The sequence below is a fragment of the Sminthopsis crassicaudata genome, chromosome 1 (genome assembly GCF_048593235.1).
Source record: "Sminthopsis crassicaudata isolate SCR6 chromosome 1, ASM4859323v1, whole genome shotgun sequence".
Classification (NCBI taxonomy): Eukaryota; Metazoa; Chordata; class Mammalia; order Dasyuromorphia; family Dasyuridae; genus Sminthopsis; species Sminthopsis crassicaudata.
Window position 1 is genome coordinate 669564685 of NC_133617.1, and position 15943 is coordinate 669580627.

At 37.7% G+C, this 15943-nt stretch overlaps 1 protein-coding gene across 7 annotated transcripts in view; it reads right to left on the minus strand.

Annotated features, from left to right (window-relative positions):
• The window catches only part of USP4 (ubiquitin specific peptidase 4), a 61448-nt gene extending 46787 nt beyond the window's left edge, over positions 1 to 14661 (minus strand). For 3 of the 7 annotated variants that reach the window (XR_012481397.1, XR_012481390.1, XM_074262780.1), the window contains exons 1-2: positions 14165 to 14652; positions 11017 to 11144 (exon numbers count right to left, since the gene is read on the minus strand). Coding sequence is in view for 4 of the 7 variants with exons in the window: in XM_074262780.1 (XP_074118881.1) it covers positions 11017 to 11144; positions 14165 to 14301 (265 nt within the window). In the remaining 3 variants the exon portion in view is untranslated. Of the gene's footprint in view, positions 1 to 11016; positions 11145 to 14111 lie in introns of all 7 variants that reach the window. The other 4 variants (XM_074262704.1, XM_074262958.1, XM_074263048.1 and 1 more) reach the window with 4 other exon arrangements.
• Positions 14662 to 15943: the final 1282 nt, after the last annotated feature.

Sequence of the window (15943 nt, forward strand, 5' to 3'; positions counted from 1 at the left end):
GTTGTGTTGGATTTATCAGATGGATTCAGGCTGTATTAATTAAGCTAGCTAGGGTTAAAAACTTAATGCATTAGCAATGTCCCCTTCCCCAACACCTAAGCATGTCACTTGAAATAAAGTTCATAATCCTCAGTAATAACACTTCCCCCCCACACAAAGAAATCACTTCCATTCACTCCCTAATTACTACAGTTTCAAAGCCACAGCTTCCTTGGACTTTAAGATACTATTAATCAAACACTAGGGTCTTATGACTTGTGGAAAGCCTTGAGATGTCGCTGACAGGGTCTTACAGCCTTTGGAAAACTCCTGCTGAGATGACCTATAATTGACAGCCTATAGTTGATGAGCTGTAGCTAATGCCTGTTAACAAAGTGATTGTGAATGGTGGACATTTCCCTTAGCCAATCTTAAGGCTTCCATGATTAATCACGGGATTGTACTGCTTCATTCTACTTTTGATATCCTTTAATGCCTATAGAAGCAATTTTTCCTTAAGCAGAAGACGGACCACGAGGAAAGTTTTGAACCCAAATGATTAGAGACCACTGACATTTCTAATGAATTGACTTAACACGCTTGGAGCACTGTCTCCATGTCTCAATGATTTTTGTTACAAATTGGAATTTTGTGGCTCATAGATGAGCATGTACATATATATGTACAACACAACTTGCACAAAATATATATGAAATTGGCATATGGTCATTTTAATAAGAAAAGCACTAATAACTTAGGGAATGAGGAAAAACTTCCTGCAGAAGCTCCTTCAGAGTTGAGCTCTTAAAAAAAAGCAATCTTTCTAAGAGACACAGGAAGGAAGAATACATTCCAGGACTAGGAAGAACCTGAACAAAGGTTCCACAGGCAAGTAAGTTATCCTCAACCTGAGAACTAAGAAAGGCACTTCAGACCAACAAAATAAGGGTGAAAGCTACCATATGAACAACTGGTATTTGTGAAGTTATATTTTACTGTACAGCAGAAGTAGTGTCCTGTACTAATTAGATCAAGCAACGAAGCCAATTAAAAAAGCTTCATGAACACCACCTGGAATACATAAGCCTACCACTTCTCTACCCCAAAATAGTAGGAGGTTTTCTGGGCAATTAGTGAATTCATTCCCTTCTCCTTCATCTGGGCATTTATTTTTTGTGAAATCTTGAGCATTTCTCTTCTTTGGGCCTTAGTTTTTAGTAACTTTTACTTTTTCCTATGAGATGGGGGAGAAGAGATAATAGATTATAATTATTTCAACATATCAAAGAATACATGTAAGGTCCTTTTGCTAAGCACTAATGATACAAAAATGAAAAATGATGACTGATGCAAAGCAGACTATGACAAAATCAAGACTGACATCTAAAATGTTCTGAATAAAATTTAAGAAGAGAGATCACTAACAGCTGAGGGCATTAGGGAAAGCATCTTAGAAGAAACAGCACCAGAAGTATTAAAGTTTTGAAAGAGGACCTCGACAGAAATTAAGACAAAGCGTGGGATGAAACTGAAAAACCTAATTGTTCAGCTGGACCCAGAATCAATGACCAGTACATACACGATAAAGTTCTCAGTAAAATTGGAGTCATATTGTGGCAGAGCTTGAATGGCAGGCCAAAAAGTTTACATTATATACTTGAGATCAATGACCATTTATTAAGCACTTTAACTATGTACTATGCTAAGTACTGGAAATATGAAACCATTAAAGGGAGATCCCTTCTTTCCCCACATCCCAAGTAGTTGCACTATGGGACTCTTCAATGATCAGTGAATAATTAAATGATTCCATCTAATCCACTTTTATGCACAGCTCCTCCTGCTCTCTGAAAATTCTCACATCTACCAAAAAGATGAATGTAGCAGGATTCTCCATAGGGTCAAAGCAAGGAAAATAGAACAGAACTTAAAAAGTTTTAAGGAAATGGGGAACAATGGTGCCAAGGAGAATCACACATGTGTATAATATATCCTTTTGTTTATGTAGTATATCCTAGTATATCCTTTTTAACAGAGGCTTTCTCAGGACTCATAGGTACTTAAATGCTTATTTGATATAGCAATGATACTATAATTCAGTGGTCCTCAAAAATTTTTAAATAGGGGACCAGTTCACTGTCCCTCAAATTATGGGAGGGCCAGACTATAGTAAAAATAAAACCTCACACTGACTCGGCCCTTCAGCCCATTTGCCATAACCTGGCAGGCCACATAAACGTCCTCAGCAGGCTGCATCTGGCCGAGGGCTGTAGTTTGAGAACCCCTGCTATAATTGATTCTGTTTATTCAGGCATCTACATTTCTTCTGAAGAGCTCAAAGTATTTAATATATTCTTTTTCATATTACTGTGAAGTATACAAAGGAATATGCAGTTTTATTCTTTCAAAAACATTTTAATTCATAAACTTAAAAACATTATTGACAAATACAAACAAGAAATTATGAGAATGAATTTCAAACTCATAATTTGTAAAATATTTTGCAATTTCATTTCATTTCAAAAAATATTATAAATTTATTATTTGTTGTACTGAATTGGATGGACATAATAGAAATACAAGAATCATACAACATGTCTACGGGCAATGGGCTAAAGAGTATTCAAGATAAATTCTCTAATCAACTAAACCAATATAAAGGAACAAAAGTATCATCTCTCTTGTGTCCCTTTATGATTTCTTTTCTTTATACTTGTTTTGTTCCTGTTGTGTTTTTCAATATATCATAATTGTCATCATGTGGCATGGTATTCCAATTTGAACTATCCTCACTTTGCATCATTTTGAATATGGGACAATCATTCAACAATGAGTTTGATACATGGTTATCCAAAAAAAGACATTTCAAGCTATTCTTCTATTAATAAGTAAGAAATGGATTTTTACCTAATTATTCACCAATATAACTGTGGAAGGGAATCTCATTTTACTCTCTATTTTCTGGCTATCTCTTCACAGGAGGACCTATTATTCATACGCATGACCATACCTTTTAAGGGTTCAACCCTCTCCTCTCTAAAACTTCTATCTTAGGGCCCCTACTCTCCTGGCTGGTGACAGCATTTCCTGAGCCACTTTTAAGAAAAGTCCCAACTATACTTTATTCCCTATTCTCAGGCTATCTTATACTCTTCTACAATTACTTTGAGAGTACTCTTTCCCCCTGTAGTTCTGAAATTAGGAACTATAAACCATTCTGTCATGTTTCCTGGATACAATGTTTCAATCTACTCCCCTGAGGGACTATTAAATATCCCCACAGCTTCCCCATTATAAGGTAAGTTTCTTAATAAAGGGTCTTTCCATCTCCAAAATTCCACATGGTTTTTGACACATGCTAAGCATTTAATACATTATTTTCCATTCATTTAGTCAGACATTGACAATGAAAATGATCAGTTCACTCTGGCAGGAATGCAGAGAACCCTATTTGCTGTATCAAACTCCCTAGCTAGAATATAGCAAACTGTTTCCATTAACACAGTAGTATTATTATATTGCAATCAAGGGAGATAACATCAAATTGGGATTCTCAAAACAGTTTCCCATGCCTTTGGCCCACCACTGCTAAAACCATACTATAATAACAAAATATGGATCTCCATTCTGTAAGTTTCTTTGGCAGAGATAAATGGAGAGGAAGAATATTAGACAAAGCACCAGGCTTACCACAAAGATTCAAATTAAAAAGAGATCAGGAGAGAGAATGGAGGGGAAAAAACTGCTGCTACCACCAGGTCCCACAAATATAAGAGCATGTGTATGTGTACATTCATGCATAAACAAAGATATGTGCACAATGTGATTTTCTGTCAAAGTTTCCTAATTTTAATTTTCATTTCAAAACCACTCACACGACCCCTGATACTGAACAGTTTAATCAACAAAGTTACTGTAGCTCTTGTCAAGGGAAAATATTCCATTCCTACATAATTAGTCCCAAATACCTCTAACTCAATTATCAAAAATTTCAACTTCCCTAAGTAACATCACTCAATGTTCAAGCAGAGACTGCATAGCCATGTTAATGACAATGTAGAAAATATTCCTGCATAAGACTACAACGTGTGTGTTAAAAAAAAAAAAAAAAAAAAAACTATAGCTAAGATGTCTTTTTAAAACAACATGTTCTCGAGAGGAAAAATAAAGTCCTCTTAAGAGCATTTTTTGTGGTAACAAAGAATTGGGTAGGCAATTGTAGAATTGTATATTGTAGATTGGTTAGGCAAATTGTGGCAAATGAATATACTGGCATATTCCTCCAGCATAAGAAATAACTAATATGATGAACTGGGATGCACATGGGAAGCGCTGTCTGAAAAATACAGGATACTGATAAATAGAACAATATTTACAATGACAAAATGAAAAACACCTGAGCTTTCTGTAATTGTCTCAGTCTTAGAATGATATAAAACAAACAAACAAAAAACACCTCCTTCCCTGTCTCATTAGAAAAGTAGGATCTGGGTCAAAGGATATGAACAGACAATTCTCAGAGGAAGAAATTGAAACTATATCCACTCACATGAAAGAGTGTTCCAAATCACTATTGATCAGAGAAATGCAAATTAAGACAACTCTGAGATACCACTACACACCTGTCAGATTGGCTAAGATGACAGGAACAAATAATGATGAATGTTGGAGGGGATGTGGGGAAACTGGGACACTAATACATTGCTGGTGGAGTTGCGAAAGAATCCAGCCATTCTGGAGAGCAATCTGGAATTATGCCCACAAAGTTATCAAACTGTGCATACCTTTTGACCCAGCAGCGCTACTACTGGGCTTATATCCCAAAGAAATACTAAAGAGCGGAAAGAGACATATATGTGCCAAAATGTTTGTGGCAGCTCTTTTTGTAGTGGCTAGAAATTGGAAGATGAATGGATGTCCATCAGTTGGAGAATGGTTGGGTAAATTATGGTATATGAAGGTTATGGAATATTATTGCTCTGTAAGAAATGACCAGCAGGAGGAATACAGAGAGGCCTGGAGAGACTTAAATCAACTGATGCTGAGTGAAATGAGCAGAACCAGAAGATCACTGTACACTTCAACAACAATACTGTATGAGGATGTATTCTGATGGAAGTGGAAATCTTCAACATAAAGAAAAACCAACTCACTTCCAGTTGATCAATGATGGACAGAGGTAGCTACACCCAGAGAAGAAACACTGGGAAGTGAATGTAAATTGTTAGCACTAATATCTGTCTGCCCAGGTTACATGTACCTTCGGAATCTAAAGTTTATTGTGCAACAAGAAAATGATATTCTCACACACACACACACACACACACACACACACACACACACACACACACACACACACACACAAAAATTGCACATGTTGAACCTATATGGATTGCTTGCTGTCTTGGGGAGGGAAGGGAAGAGAAGAAGAAAAATTTGGAAGACAAGGTCTTACAAAGGTGAATGTTGAAAACTATCTTTGTATGTATTTGTAAAAATAAATCCTATATATTAAAAAAAAAAAAAAAAAAAAAAGAAAAAAAAGAAAAGTAGGATCTGGGGGGCAGCTAGGTGGCGCAGTGGATAGAGCACCAGCCTTGAATTCAGGAGGACCCCAGTTCAAATCTGATCTCAGACACTGTTAACACCTAACTGTGACACCCTGGGCAAGTCACTTAATTCCAATTGCCTCAGCCAAAAAAAAAAAAAAAGATAAGAAAAAAATAAACGAGGGAAAAGGACCCATGTGTGCAAAAATGTTTGTAGCAGCTCTTTTTGTGGTAGCAAAGAATTGGAAAACGAGTACAATACCATCGACTGGAGAATGGCTGTACAAATTGTGGTATATGAAGGTAATGGAATATTATTGTTCTATTAAAAAATGCTGAACAATTCGCTGATTTTAGAGAGGCCTGGAAAAGATTTACAAGAACTAATGCTGAGTGAAATAAGCAGAACCAGAAATACATTGTACATAGTAACAGCAAGAATGTGCAATGATCAACTATGAAAAACTTGTTCTTCTCAGCTTCTCAGTTCAGTGATTCAAAGCAATCCCAAGACTTTGGACAGTAAATGCCATCCAGAATAAGGATACTGAATGTAAATCAACACATTCTATTCAATTCTTTTTCTGTTTTTTTTTTTTTTTTTAATATCTCCCAAGGTTTTTCCCTTTTGCTCTGATTTTTCTCTCCCAACATGATTCATAAGGCAGTATGTTAAAAAAAATTTAATTTTTTTAAAAGAAAAGTAGGATTTAAGTCTCCAAAATGTTGGTAAAAGTGTCAGTTATAGTCATCATAGCGCTTAATTTGGATTTATGGGTTTTTCTAGATTACAACAGAGGGTTAATTAGAAAAAATATAGGATGTGTAAACAAAAGGAATGAAAATTTTATTCTTAACTTGTTAAGACACATGTGATTGGGGAATAAATGAAGAAATTACAGCACATGAATGTAGTGGAATAATACTTCCTGTAAGAAATAAAAAAGAGGAAGCTGGTAGAACAGGTCAGAAAACTGATTTCAGCTTTCCAAATATCATCCACAGAAAAAGAGACAGGACATTAGTCAGAGGGAATGTTGAGCTATATAGAAATAAGCAAAATGGGGCAATTAAGTGGCACAGTAGATAGAGCACTGACCCTGAATCTGGTCTCACACTTAACACTTTTTGGCTGTGTGATCCTGGGCAAGTCACTTAACTTCAATTGCCTCAGCAAAAAAAAAAAAAAAAGAAAGAAAGAAACAAACAAACAAACAAACAAACAAACAAAAGTCAGAGTAAATGAGTAGTCTTTAAGACAAACTAAGACCCTAGAAAAGACCAGACATCCAGAGGTAGAGATTCAGCCTGATTAAAGTGCAAATACCTCCGCCGATTTAGAGAAATTTACAAACTCTGGTGGCAGAACTTTTACCTAACAACAAAATGCGGGGTGAGAAGGTTGAGTAGAATACTGAAAGACCTTCCATAGTCCAGGAAAGCCAAGCATAGTAGTATGGACCACATCCTCAGGGACTGTGCAACAGCAAAAGATGAGGGAGCCTTGATGGTTATGAGAACTTTCAAGAGAGCAGTCCCTAATTTTAGTTCCAGGGCAGAGAAAGCACTGCAGTTCAGAGGCACAGAAGGGCCCACAAAGAGCAAGAGCATTGTGGAACAATATGACTAGGGGCACTAAACCTGCCTGAGGAATAGTAGAGCCCAAGATTGGGCCCCAAGACAGATCTCAGAAAATAACAATAAAAAAGACCTGAGATCTGGCACATTCCTCATATTTCAGGACAAGAACTTGATTATACTAAAAGCTGCTTAAAACAAAATTAAAATTAAAAATTATCAAGCAAAGGAAAATGAACCCAACCAAAGAGAGTTACTATGGGGAAAGAGATGATCAAGGTTCATGTTCTGAGGAAGATAGATAATAGAGCTTTAAAAAAAAAAAAAAAAAGAATCATCAAATGGTCTCAAACACAATTTTTGTTCTTAGAAGAATGTTTAAAAACCTTTAAAAATCCAATAATATAGAGGAGCAGCTAGGTGGTGCAGTGGATAGAACACTAGCCCTGAAGTCTGAAAGACCCAACTTCAAATATGGTCTCAGACACTTAACACTTCCTAGCTGTGTGACCTTGGGCAAGTCCCTTAACCCCAACCCCAACTCCGTGGGGGGGGGGGGGGGAGAATCTAATAAGAGAGACTGAGGAAAAATTAGAAATAAAAAAAGCAATCTAAGAAAATAAAAAAGTAAAAAGAAATCTTGAAATAGAGAATTAAAAACTTAAGGAGAAAATTCTTTGAAAACTAGAATTGGGCAAGGGGAAGCTAGTGATGTTATAAGACAACAAGAAACAACAACAAAAAAAAATCAAAAGAATGAAAAAAAGAAGAAAATATGAAATATCTTATCAGGAAAAAAAAAAAACTGATCTGGACAGCAGATAATGAAGAAATAATGTTAGAATTGTTGGACTACCAGAAAATTACATACACACACACATAACCTCAATACAATGTTACAAAAAATTATCAAGGAAAATTCCCCTGAAGCTCTAGAACAGAGCCCATGGGGAACATCCAGTCTAAAGGAGAGATAGTCATTTGGTCTGGCTCTCCTAAAGCAATCTTAGGCAACAGCTTGAGTATGAATGTCAACTACTTGAGTTCTTTTTAAGTTGAAAATTTTGAATGGGTCTTGAATGATGTTATAAATATCCAAATGGCCCTCTACAGAAAAATATAAAAGAATATAAAAGTCTGCTAAGTTCAGAAAAAATAAGAGCAAGGGGGATAGGACAAGGGAAGAGGAAATGGGAGGAATTCTTAGAAGGATGGGTAGGTTTAGGAATAGGAGGTCAATATAGCAGGCAAAAATAAAATATAGTGAGGAGTGATTGAATAAATAAGTAAGAAGGATAGTATGGAAAAAAAGGAAAGAATACACAACAAATAATTATATTTAGAATGTGAACAGAATGAATATACTCATAAAATGGAAATGTTTAACAGATTAAAAATCTGAATTAGCTTCAAGAAACAATAAAAATGAAAGATAAACACAAAGACAAAATAATGAGCAGGACTAGAATTTATTATGTTTAAAAAAAAAAAAAAAAGCGAAGGTAATAATCACAATCTCCAAAATTAAAGCTATAATAGATTTAATCAAAAAATAGGGAGATTATAGTTACATTATGTGTCAGTAATATCATTCAATATGTTCAGATCATTTGAAGTAACTAGACAGTCTAAATACCTGAAAGTATACCTGCCAAAACAGATACATGAACATATATGAACATAAATATAAGATACTTTTTATATAAATAAAATCAGATCTTGAAGGAACAGCTATTGTTCATGTGTATGTATAACTAATGTAAAAAGAAAGTGACAATTTTACCTAACACCTCTATTTATTCAAAGCCATCCCAAATAAGTTATCAAAAAATTTATCTGAGTTAGAAAAAAGAATAACAAAGATGGTTTGGAAGAACAAAAGATTGAGAATTTGGGGGCAGCTAGATGGCACAATGGATAGAGCACAGGCTCTGAAGTCATGAAGACCAAAGTTCAAATTCAGCCTCAGACACTTAATACTTCTTAGCAATGTGACTCTGGGCAATTCACTTAATCCCAAATGGCCCAGGAAAAAAAATCAGGAATTTCTAAGAAACACAGGGGTAAAGAGGTATGGAATGTAAAATTAGGAAATTCAGCAGTAGGAGACCTTAAACTATTATCTTAAGGCAAGAGCATTGTTAAAGTATAAAATGGATACTTTTGATTATCTCAAATTAAAAATTTTCTTATATAAATAATACCAATGTAGCCAAAAATAAAATACGGAAAATTGGAGAAAAAACTTTCATAAACAATCTCTCAAAGAGGATGTGATTATGTTGCAATATTGCTATGGTGTAGGAAATGATGAGCTGATTGATTCAGAAAAACATGGAAAGGCTTGGACCTATGAAAGAAGATGCTATCCACCTTTAGAAAAGAGATGACAAATGGAAATACAGTCTTACATAGATGAGAGTATATATGTGTATGTTTATAGACATGTATATAAAAACTAAGTTTAATTATAGCTGCTTTCAGGGCATGGGGTAAAGAAAGAAAATAAAGTAAAAAGTGCACAGCAGAGAACAAAAGAAAACCTGTAAAGAAACAAAGAAAAGCTCAGTAGCTTTGAAAACAATGTATAATATTTATTACATAGGTTTTCTGGAAATTGAAATGTATTGTTTTATATAGAATCCACTCATGTTCTATTGAATATAAGACAATGTTCTTTTTCCTTTTCTTGTTTTTTAAATTTAAAATGAATTTTTAAATTTACCAAAAAATACATTTTCAGAAAACCAAGACTTGTGCAAACTGACTACAGGATGAAGTAAACAGAACCAAGAAAACAATTTATACAATAACACTATAAAGAGAAATGACTTGGAAAGATTTAAGAACCATGAATGACCAAGTACAATTTCAGAACATTGATAAGGCATGTTACCCACCTCTTGGTGGATACAAGGTTCAAAATAAGACACATTTTCAAATATGGCCAATTCGAGAATTTATTCAGCTTGAATATACATATTTATTTCAAAGGTTTGATTTTTCTCCCCCCCCCCTTTTCTAATGGGGGAAAAGAGAAAAAAGGTTAGATAAAAGGGAAACTATGTTTATAAATAAGAATAATCAATAAAAAAGTAAAATAAAAGAGGTTATAGAAGCATTTATTTAAAAAGCACAGAAGAGGCCAGAAGGAAATAGATATATAAGGCAGCTCTGAAAATTACATGTTGAATTATATACTTAAAAGGAAAAACAAAGTATACATAAACAAGTCAGTTTCATGTACAATATTCTTTTTCCATTACACTTTAAATATGGAAAGGCTCATTTTATTTGGTGTTTTGTTAAGTGCAAAAAAAAATTTTTTAAGAGAGATGCTAAGTATGAACACAATGTAACAATTCTGACCTTCTTGGGACCTCCTCATCAGTGGTTTACCATCACTACTTATAAATTGTAAATGATAAACTATAATACAAATTTAATGAATTGTACCACTGAAACCTTTCTCTCTTTTTTTTTTTCCCCCTCTGAGGCTGGGGTTAAGTGACTTGCCCAGGGTCACACAGCTAGGAAGTGTTTTAAGTGTCTGAGACCAGATTTGAACTCAGATCCTCCTGAATTCAAGGCTGGTGCTCTATCCACTGCACCACCTAGCTGCCCCTTACAATATAATTTTCAAATGTTTAAGTTTATGTTTCTGACTTTTTTCCTATCCTTTCCAGCTTCCTGAAAATATAACACTGGATTAAGTATATGAAAAATAAAATTTCCCCTATATACATGAAAGCATCAATTTCTAACTTCAAATGTGAGTCTCATTTCCATATATATCCAAAACCAAAGGAAATCTGGTTCACAATGCAAATCCTACTGATAGCAAACATTCTCCTTCATTAGTAAATAGTAGTCTTGCTTCAGCTCTCCAAGAGGCAATTTAACATTTTACCTGAAAAAAGTCCGGAGTTATCTATTGGGCCAGGAAACAGGTTGTTTTCACCCACATTGTACATATCCCAGCTATCAAAGCCCACATATTTCTTCCACTGCTTGAACCACCGGCTGTCAATCAGATACCTAGAAAAATAGACAAAATTTGGCTGATGTAGAAAAGTTAGAGGCAAAAGCTTCTCCAATGCATATGAATACTCCATTAATATGGATTCAGTCACTTCCCCAAGCAATCCCACTAAGAAAAAACTTGGGGCTTGAGATGAGCAAAATGGGTCCAATTTGGGCTTGTAAAATAAAATATTTACTTAAGGTAATATTCTGCCCTCATTTATACTAAAGTTGTTTTGCTGATGTGAGCAGCAATAAGTTTGTTTTTCAGTAGGCTTAACTATACTGCAATATTTCTGATAGTCCTTCAAGCTCATTTAAATAGAAGCCTAGGCATATGCTACATTAAGTAAGAATTTTAGTATTTATAGAAATGTGCCAATTGTGCTCTTTCTCTTGCCAAGCTATATAGTTAACATTTTACATCCAATCTGCTACTTTTTATAGTTAAGAGAATTTTAGCAAATCTGGGGCATGTATGTGTTTCAAAAGCATTTCCAAATAAATATTACAACTAAATGTGGCGGGGGGGAAAAATCTCTGTAGAGCTGCAAAACACAAGTTTCTGAGGTGATAAGTAAAAATTTCCTTTTTCTAATCCTAAATTATTCCTATACACTCCATTTTCAGCAAGACAGTCAATCAACTAATAGTAGCTACCATGTACATGGTACAAGATCACACAATGGTAAAGTTTAGAATATAATCCCAAACTTCAACTCTCTAATCTCCTAATTTAAATAACATCTGTATTCCAAATATATTCCAGAAAATGAAAAATCTGTATGATTAAATACCCTCAAATGCATCATTTTGCAATCAATTTCATTGTGTCAGACAATGAAGCCCATGATACTGCTATGTTCCTACTGAAATTTCTCCCCGTTTCTGAAAATATTACTCTTTGGTTAAATAAGCTCCATAAGGGAACGGGTTTGTCTTCTAACTAAATTTTGTATATCCCATCAAGTATCACAATGTTCTGGCATTGAACATATTTGTAAATGTAACAAATATAACATTTTTCTTGTCATCCTACTGCCCCATTCGCTTCCTTTTGAAAAATGAAAATCTTCATTTAAAAAACTTTTGTGTGAATCTAACAGTAAGATACAAAGTACGCTTTAAAAGGATCTTACATATCTTCTCACATACTTCATCAAAATTGTTACTCAAAATCTAAGGTTTTGTTCATATAAATAAATTTCCTCTTCTCAAAGGAAATATTGGCATGCCTTGGTTCACTTTCTAATTCTCCAAGGTCTTTTTGTCTTAACTCTTGCTCAGAATTATCACTATGCAAATAGCTTCTAAATATACCCATCCCTAAAGCTAGCTTGGTCTGGCCTTGTTCCTTTGAGTAACAGCTCACTGTAAACTAACTCTCTTAATTTAACTACAACTTTATAGTGTCACTCAATTATTAAGTGCACAGTGAGGAACAGTATAACTATGGATTAAGAGCTAGTAGATGGAGAACAAAAGAGTCAGAAAAGAGGAGATGGGGAAAAGCATCCAGCTAATTTTTACTACCAATGTGATCCTGAGCAAGTCACCTAAATTATGAACATTCCAGACAATACTCTAAATTACAAAGTAATTGTCCCTCTTCCTGGTTAAAGAAGTTATCTACAGCAGACTTAATTAAATCACAGGTCCAACCCAACATACACACCCAATAAATATGTGCAAGACATATTTCCACTGTCAACCTCACCTCATTCCTTTTTACTAATAAAATGTGAGCATCATATTTAGCTTTTCAGGAGTCAAAGCTAATTGCTTCTTTAAAGAGATAGTATTTATATAATGCTTTAAGGTTTGCAAAGCACAGTATGTACTGTTTCATTTGATCTTTCACATTATTCATCATCCATCCATTATTATACCATCAAGATCATAAAGACTCGGCTCCATTTCTTCCTCTAAATAACCGAAACTAAATCCCAACATAAACCTTGGTCACCTTATACCTACAATACAACTCAATTCCGTCTTATCAACCACTTTTCTCTCTTACTCCGAAATTATTTTTGGCCCTATCAATTCTCTCTCCAAAACACTTCACAATTCCCATAATCCTTACATTGATACAAGTTATTTGTCTTGGGCTTACAAGTCCCCAACCAATCAAGTGGTAGAGACAACATCTTTCATTTTTCCCCACACCCTCCTTACAAAGAAGTTTCTTCATTCCTTGCTCTCATTATTCCAGCTTCCACCCCCAGGAGCACCAGTCTATGCTTACTCAACCTAAGTCCTCATACACTCCCTTCAGAATTAACTTCAAATATACTTTGGGGGAGGGGGGGTGTTCATGCCAGCTAGGAATAGGCACAGAGCGTTACTACCCTCTGCAATGAGACACTCCCAGGGAAGTTTTAGCATTAAAAGGTCAAAAATTACTCAGCTGGAGAAAGATCTGAGATAGGAGAGGATGAGGGAAATGAAGAAAAATGGAGATGTAAAATATAACTAAAATGAAGATATAAAACCTGGGATTAGAACAAGACATGGGACGCGTCGAATGAGGAAGTCAACAAGCATTTATTAAATACCTACGGGTCCAGCACTAAGTTAAAGGAGAATCAGGTAAGAGGCTTCCAGAAAGGGGGTCAGGGAGCAGAAGGGAAAGATTTAGGGCAGGATCCTAACAGCCTCAGGAAAGGGAGGAGAGAAGGCATAAGGGGTTCGTCCAGGGCAGGAGACAAGGGAACGAAGAGGGCGGAAAGGGGGGGTGAGGGAGGAAGGTAATTCTAAGATGCCCAAGGCAGGCCAGGGCCGGTGCGGAACCCGGGAAGGCCACGGGGCTGGGCAGGTGAAGTGGAGCTTTGGACAGAAGGGACGGCAGCGACTGGGAAGAAGGCCACCCAGAAAAGGGCGAAGGACAACCGCAGGTCGGGCTTGGGCCGAAGGCCTGAAGGAGCTGCGGAACAGGGCCTGGGCCGGGGAGGGAGGACCACGGGAGCGGCTGCCAGGTACCAGGGGCTACTGCCAGGCCGCACGGCTTCCGAAGCCGGGGTTCTGGTTCTCACCACTGTGCCCCTCGCTGAAGCGCCGTCCTCATCAAGGCCCCGAGCTCGGATTTCTGGGTTTCTGCGTCCGGCCGCTGCCCGCAGCCTCCGCCTTCCGCCATCTCCTTCCCCAGCTCCGGCCCAGCCGGCCCGGACATCCGCCTGGCGCACAGCGCGCTCCACGCCGCGCCCCACGCTCTGCACGCACGCACGCACGCATGCACGGAGCCCTCCGCCCAGCGTCGTCCGCGCGCCCCTCCTCCCTCACCAGCCGCTCCCCGCCCTGTGCGTCAACCCAACTCGCCACGCCCAGTCCGCGTGCCCCGGCCCCGGCGCGCGCCTCTAGGGAGGGGCCGGAGGAAAGGAGGAAGAAAACGAGTGAACGAGACCGCGCAGCCAGAGCTGCTGGGCGGAAGGGCGGTGACCCCGGGCGGGGAGCTGGGCGCGGAGCCTCAGGCTCTGAGACACGCCCGACCCCTCCCCCACGGCCCGCTCCTTGGCCTTCGCCCAACCCCCACTACTTCCTGGTCTCCAACCGACGTTTCCTTTCTCCCTTCCCCCCAAACCTGGAGCTCGGGGCCCCACCAACTTGGGTACACTCCCTTCTTAGACTTCTACTTCGAGTTCCGTAATTGCTTCGGGGGCCCTCAGTTTCCCCATCTGTAAAATACGAGCGTTGCCTTCCAAATGTCCCTAAGTCCCTTCACCCTGTGACTGTGGGTAATTGTGGGAGGGGAGAAGGGGGAAAGAGAAAGAAATCCATGTCCGCCGTGATGCCCACGGTGAGGGCTTCCTCCCGGGCGACTGCTCCTCCCTGGCTATCTGGGATCGAAGCCGGGGCACACCCGTACCCCGCCTTTGCTTGGGGGCTGCCCTCGACATTTTGTGGGGCCGCTTTGAGAGCTCAGTTGCAGGGAGTACATGGGAAGGATCCTAGAGCTGGAGCACTGAGGGAGATAAAAAGGATAAAAAGGAAGCGTTAGAGAGAAAAACGCGGGGCTCGAGATGAGAGAGGGGAGACGAGAGGCCGCCTCCTCTGGATGGGAGGAAAGAGTGGCTCACTGGTGTGTGCTGGGAGGTTGCCCCCGACTGTCTTCCTTAAAGTCTAACGGGTTTAGGCCAGAAGGGAAGAGAGGTTAGATGAAGAGCTTGTATGTGGGCGCTCTTTTGTCTTTGAGCCCTACTACGACACTGGGGACCGAAATGATATTTTTAAAAAATGAAGTTCCTACCTACAAGAACAGTAAAATATAGCAGAAGAAATAAAACCAAAAGCAAAAGCCCTCAAATCCCAAACTTGTGGCAGAAAAACAAAAAGGAATTCCTTCTGTGGAGTTCATAGTCTTAGAGGAAGGAGCTTCTGAACTGGGCTTTGAGGAAGAATTAGGATTTCAACAGATGAAGATGGGAATCACTTAGAACTTAGAAGAATTCTCAAGTGACTTCGCAGGTCACTTTTTACAAATAGAGAAACTAAGGCCCAAAGCAGTTAAAATCGAGGTGATTACATAAAACTTAAAGAGAACTTGAAAATCATCTAAGCCAGAGGTTTTCAAAGAAGGGAGTCCTCGAGATGAAAATTATTTTCATAATACTAAGATGTTTGGGTTTCTAATATGGCAGATATTAGCTCCCATATTAGATAGAAGCTACATTTTTTAAAAAGGCTCTTTAACATCAATAATTTTTAATAATTTAAGTTTAACAGGGATCCTTTAAGACTAAAAAGTTCAAAAATCTCTAAACTAATAGTCCAAACCTCTCAGGTCATTCATCCATGAGAGAAAACAACAATCAAAC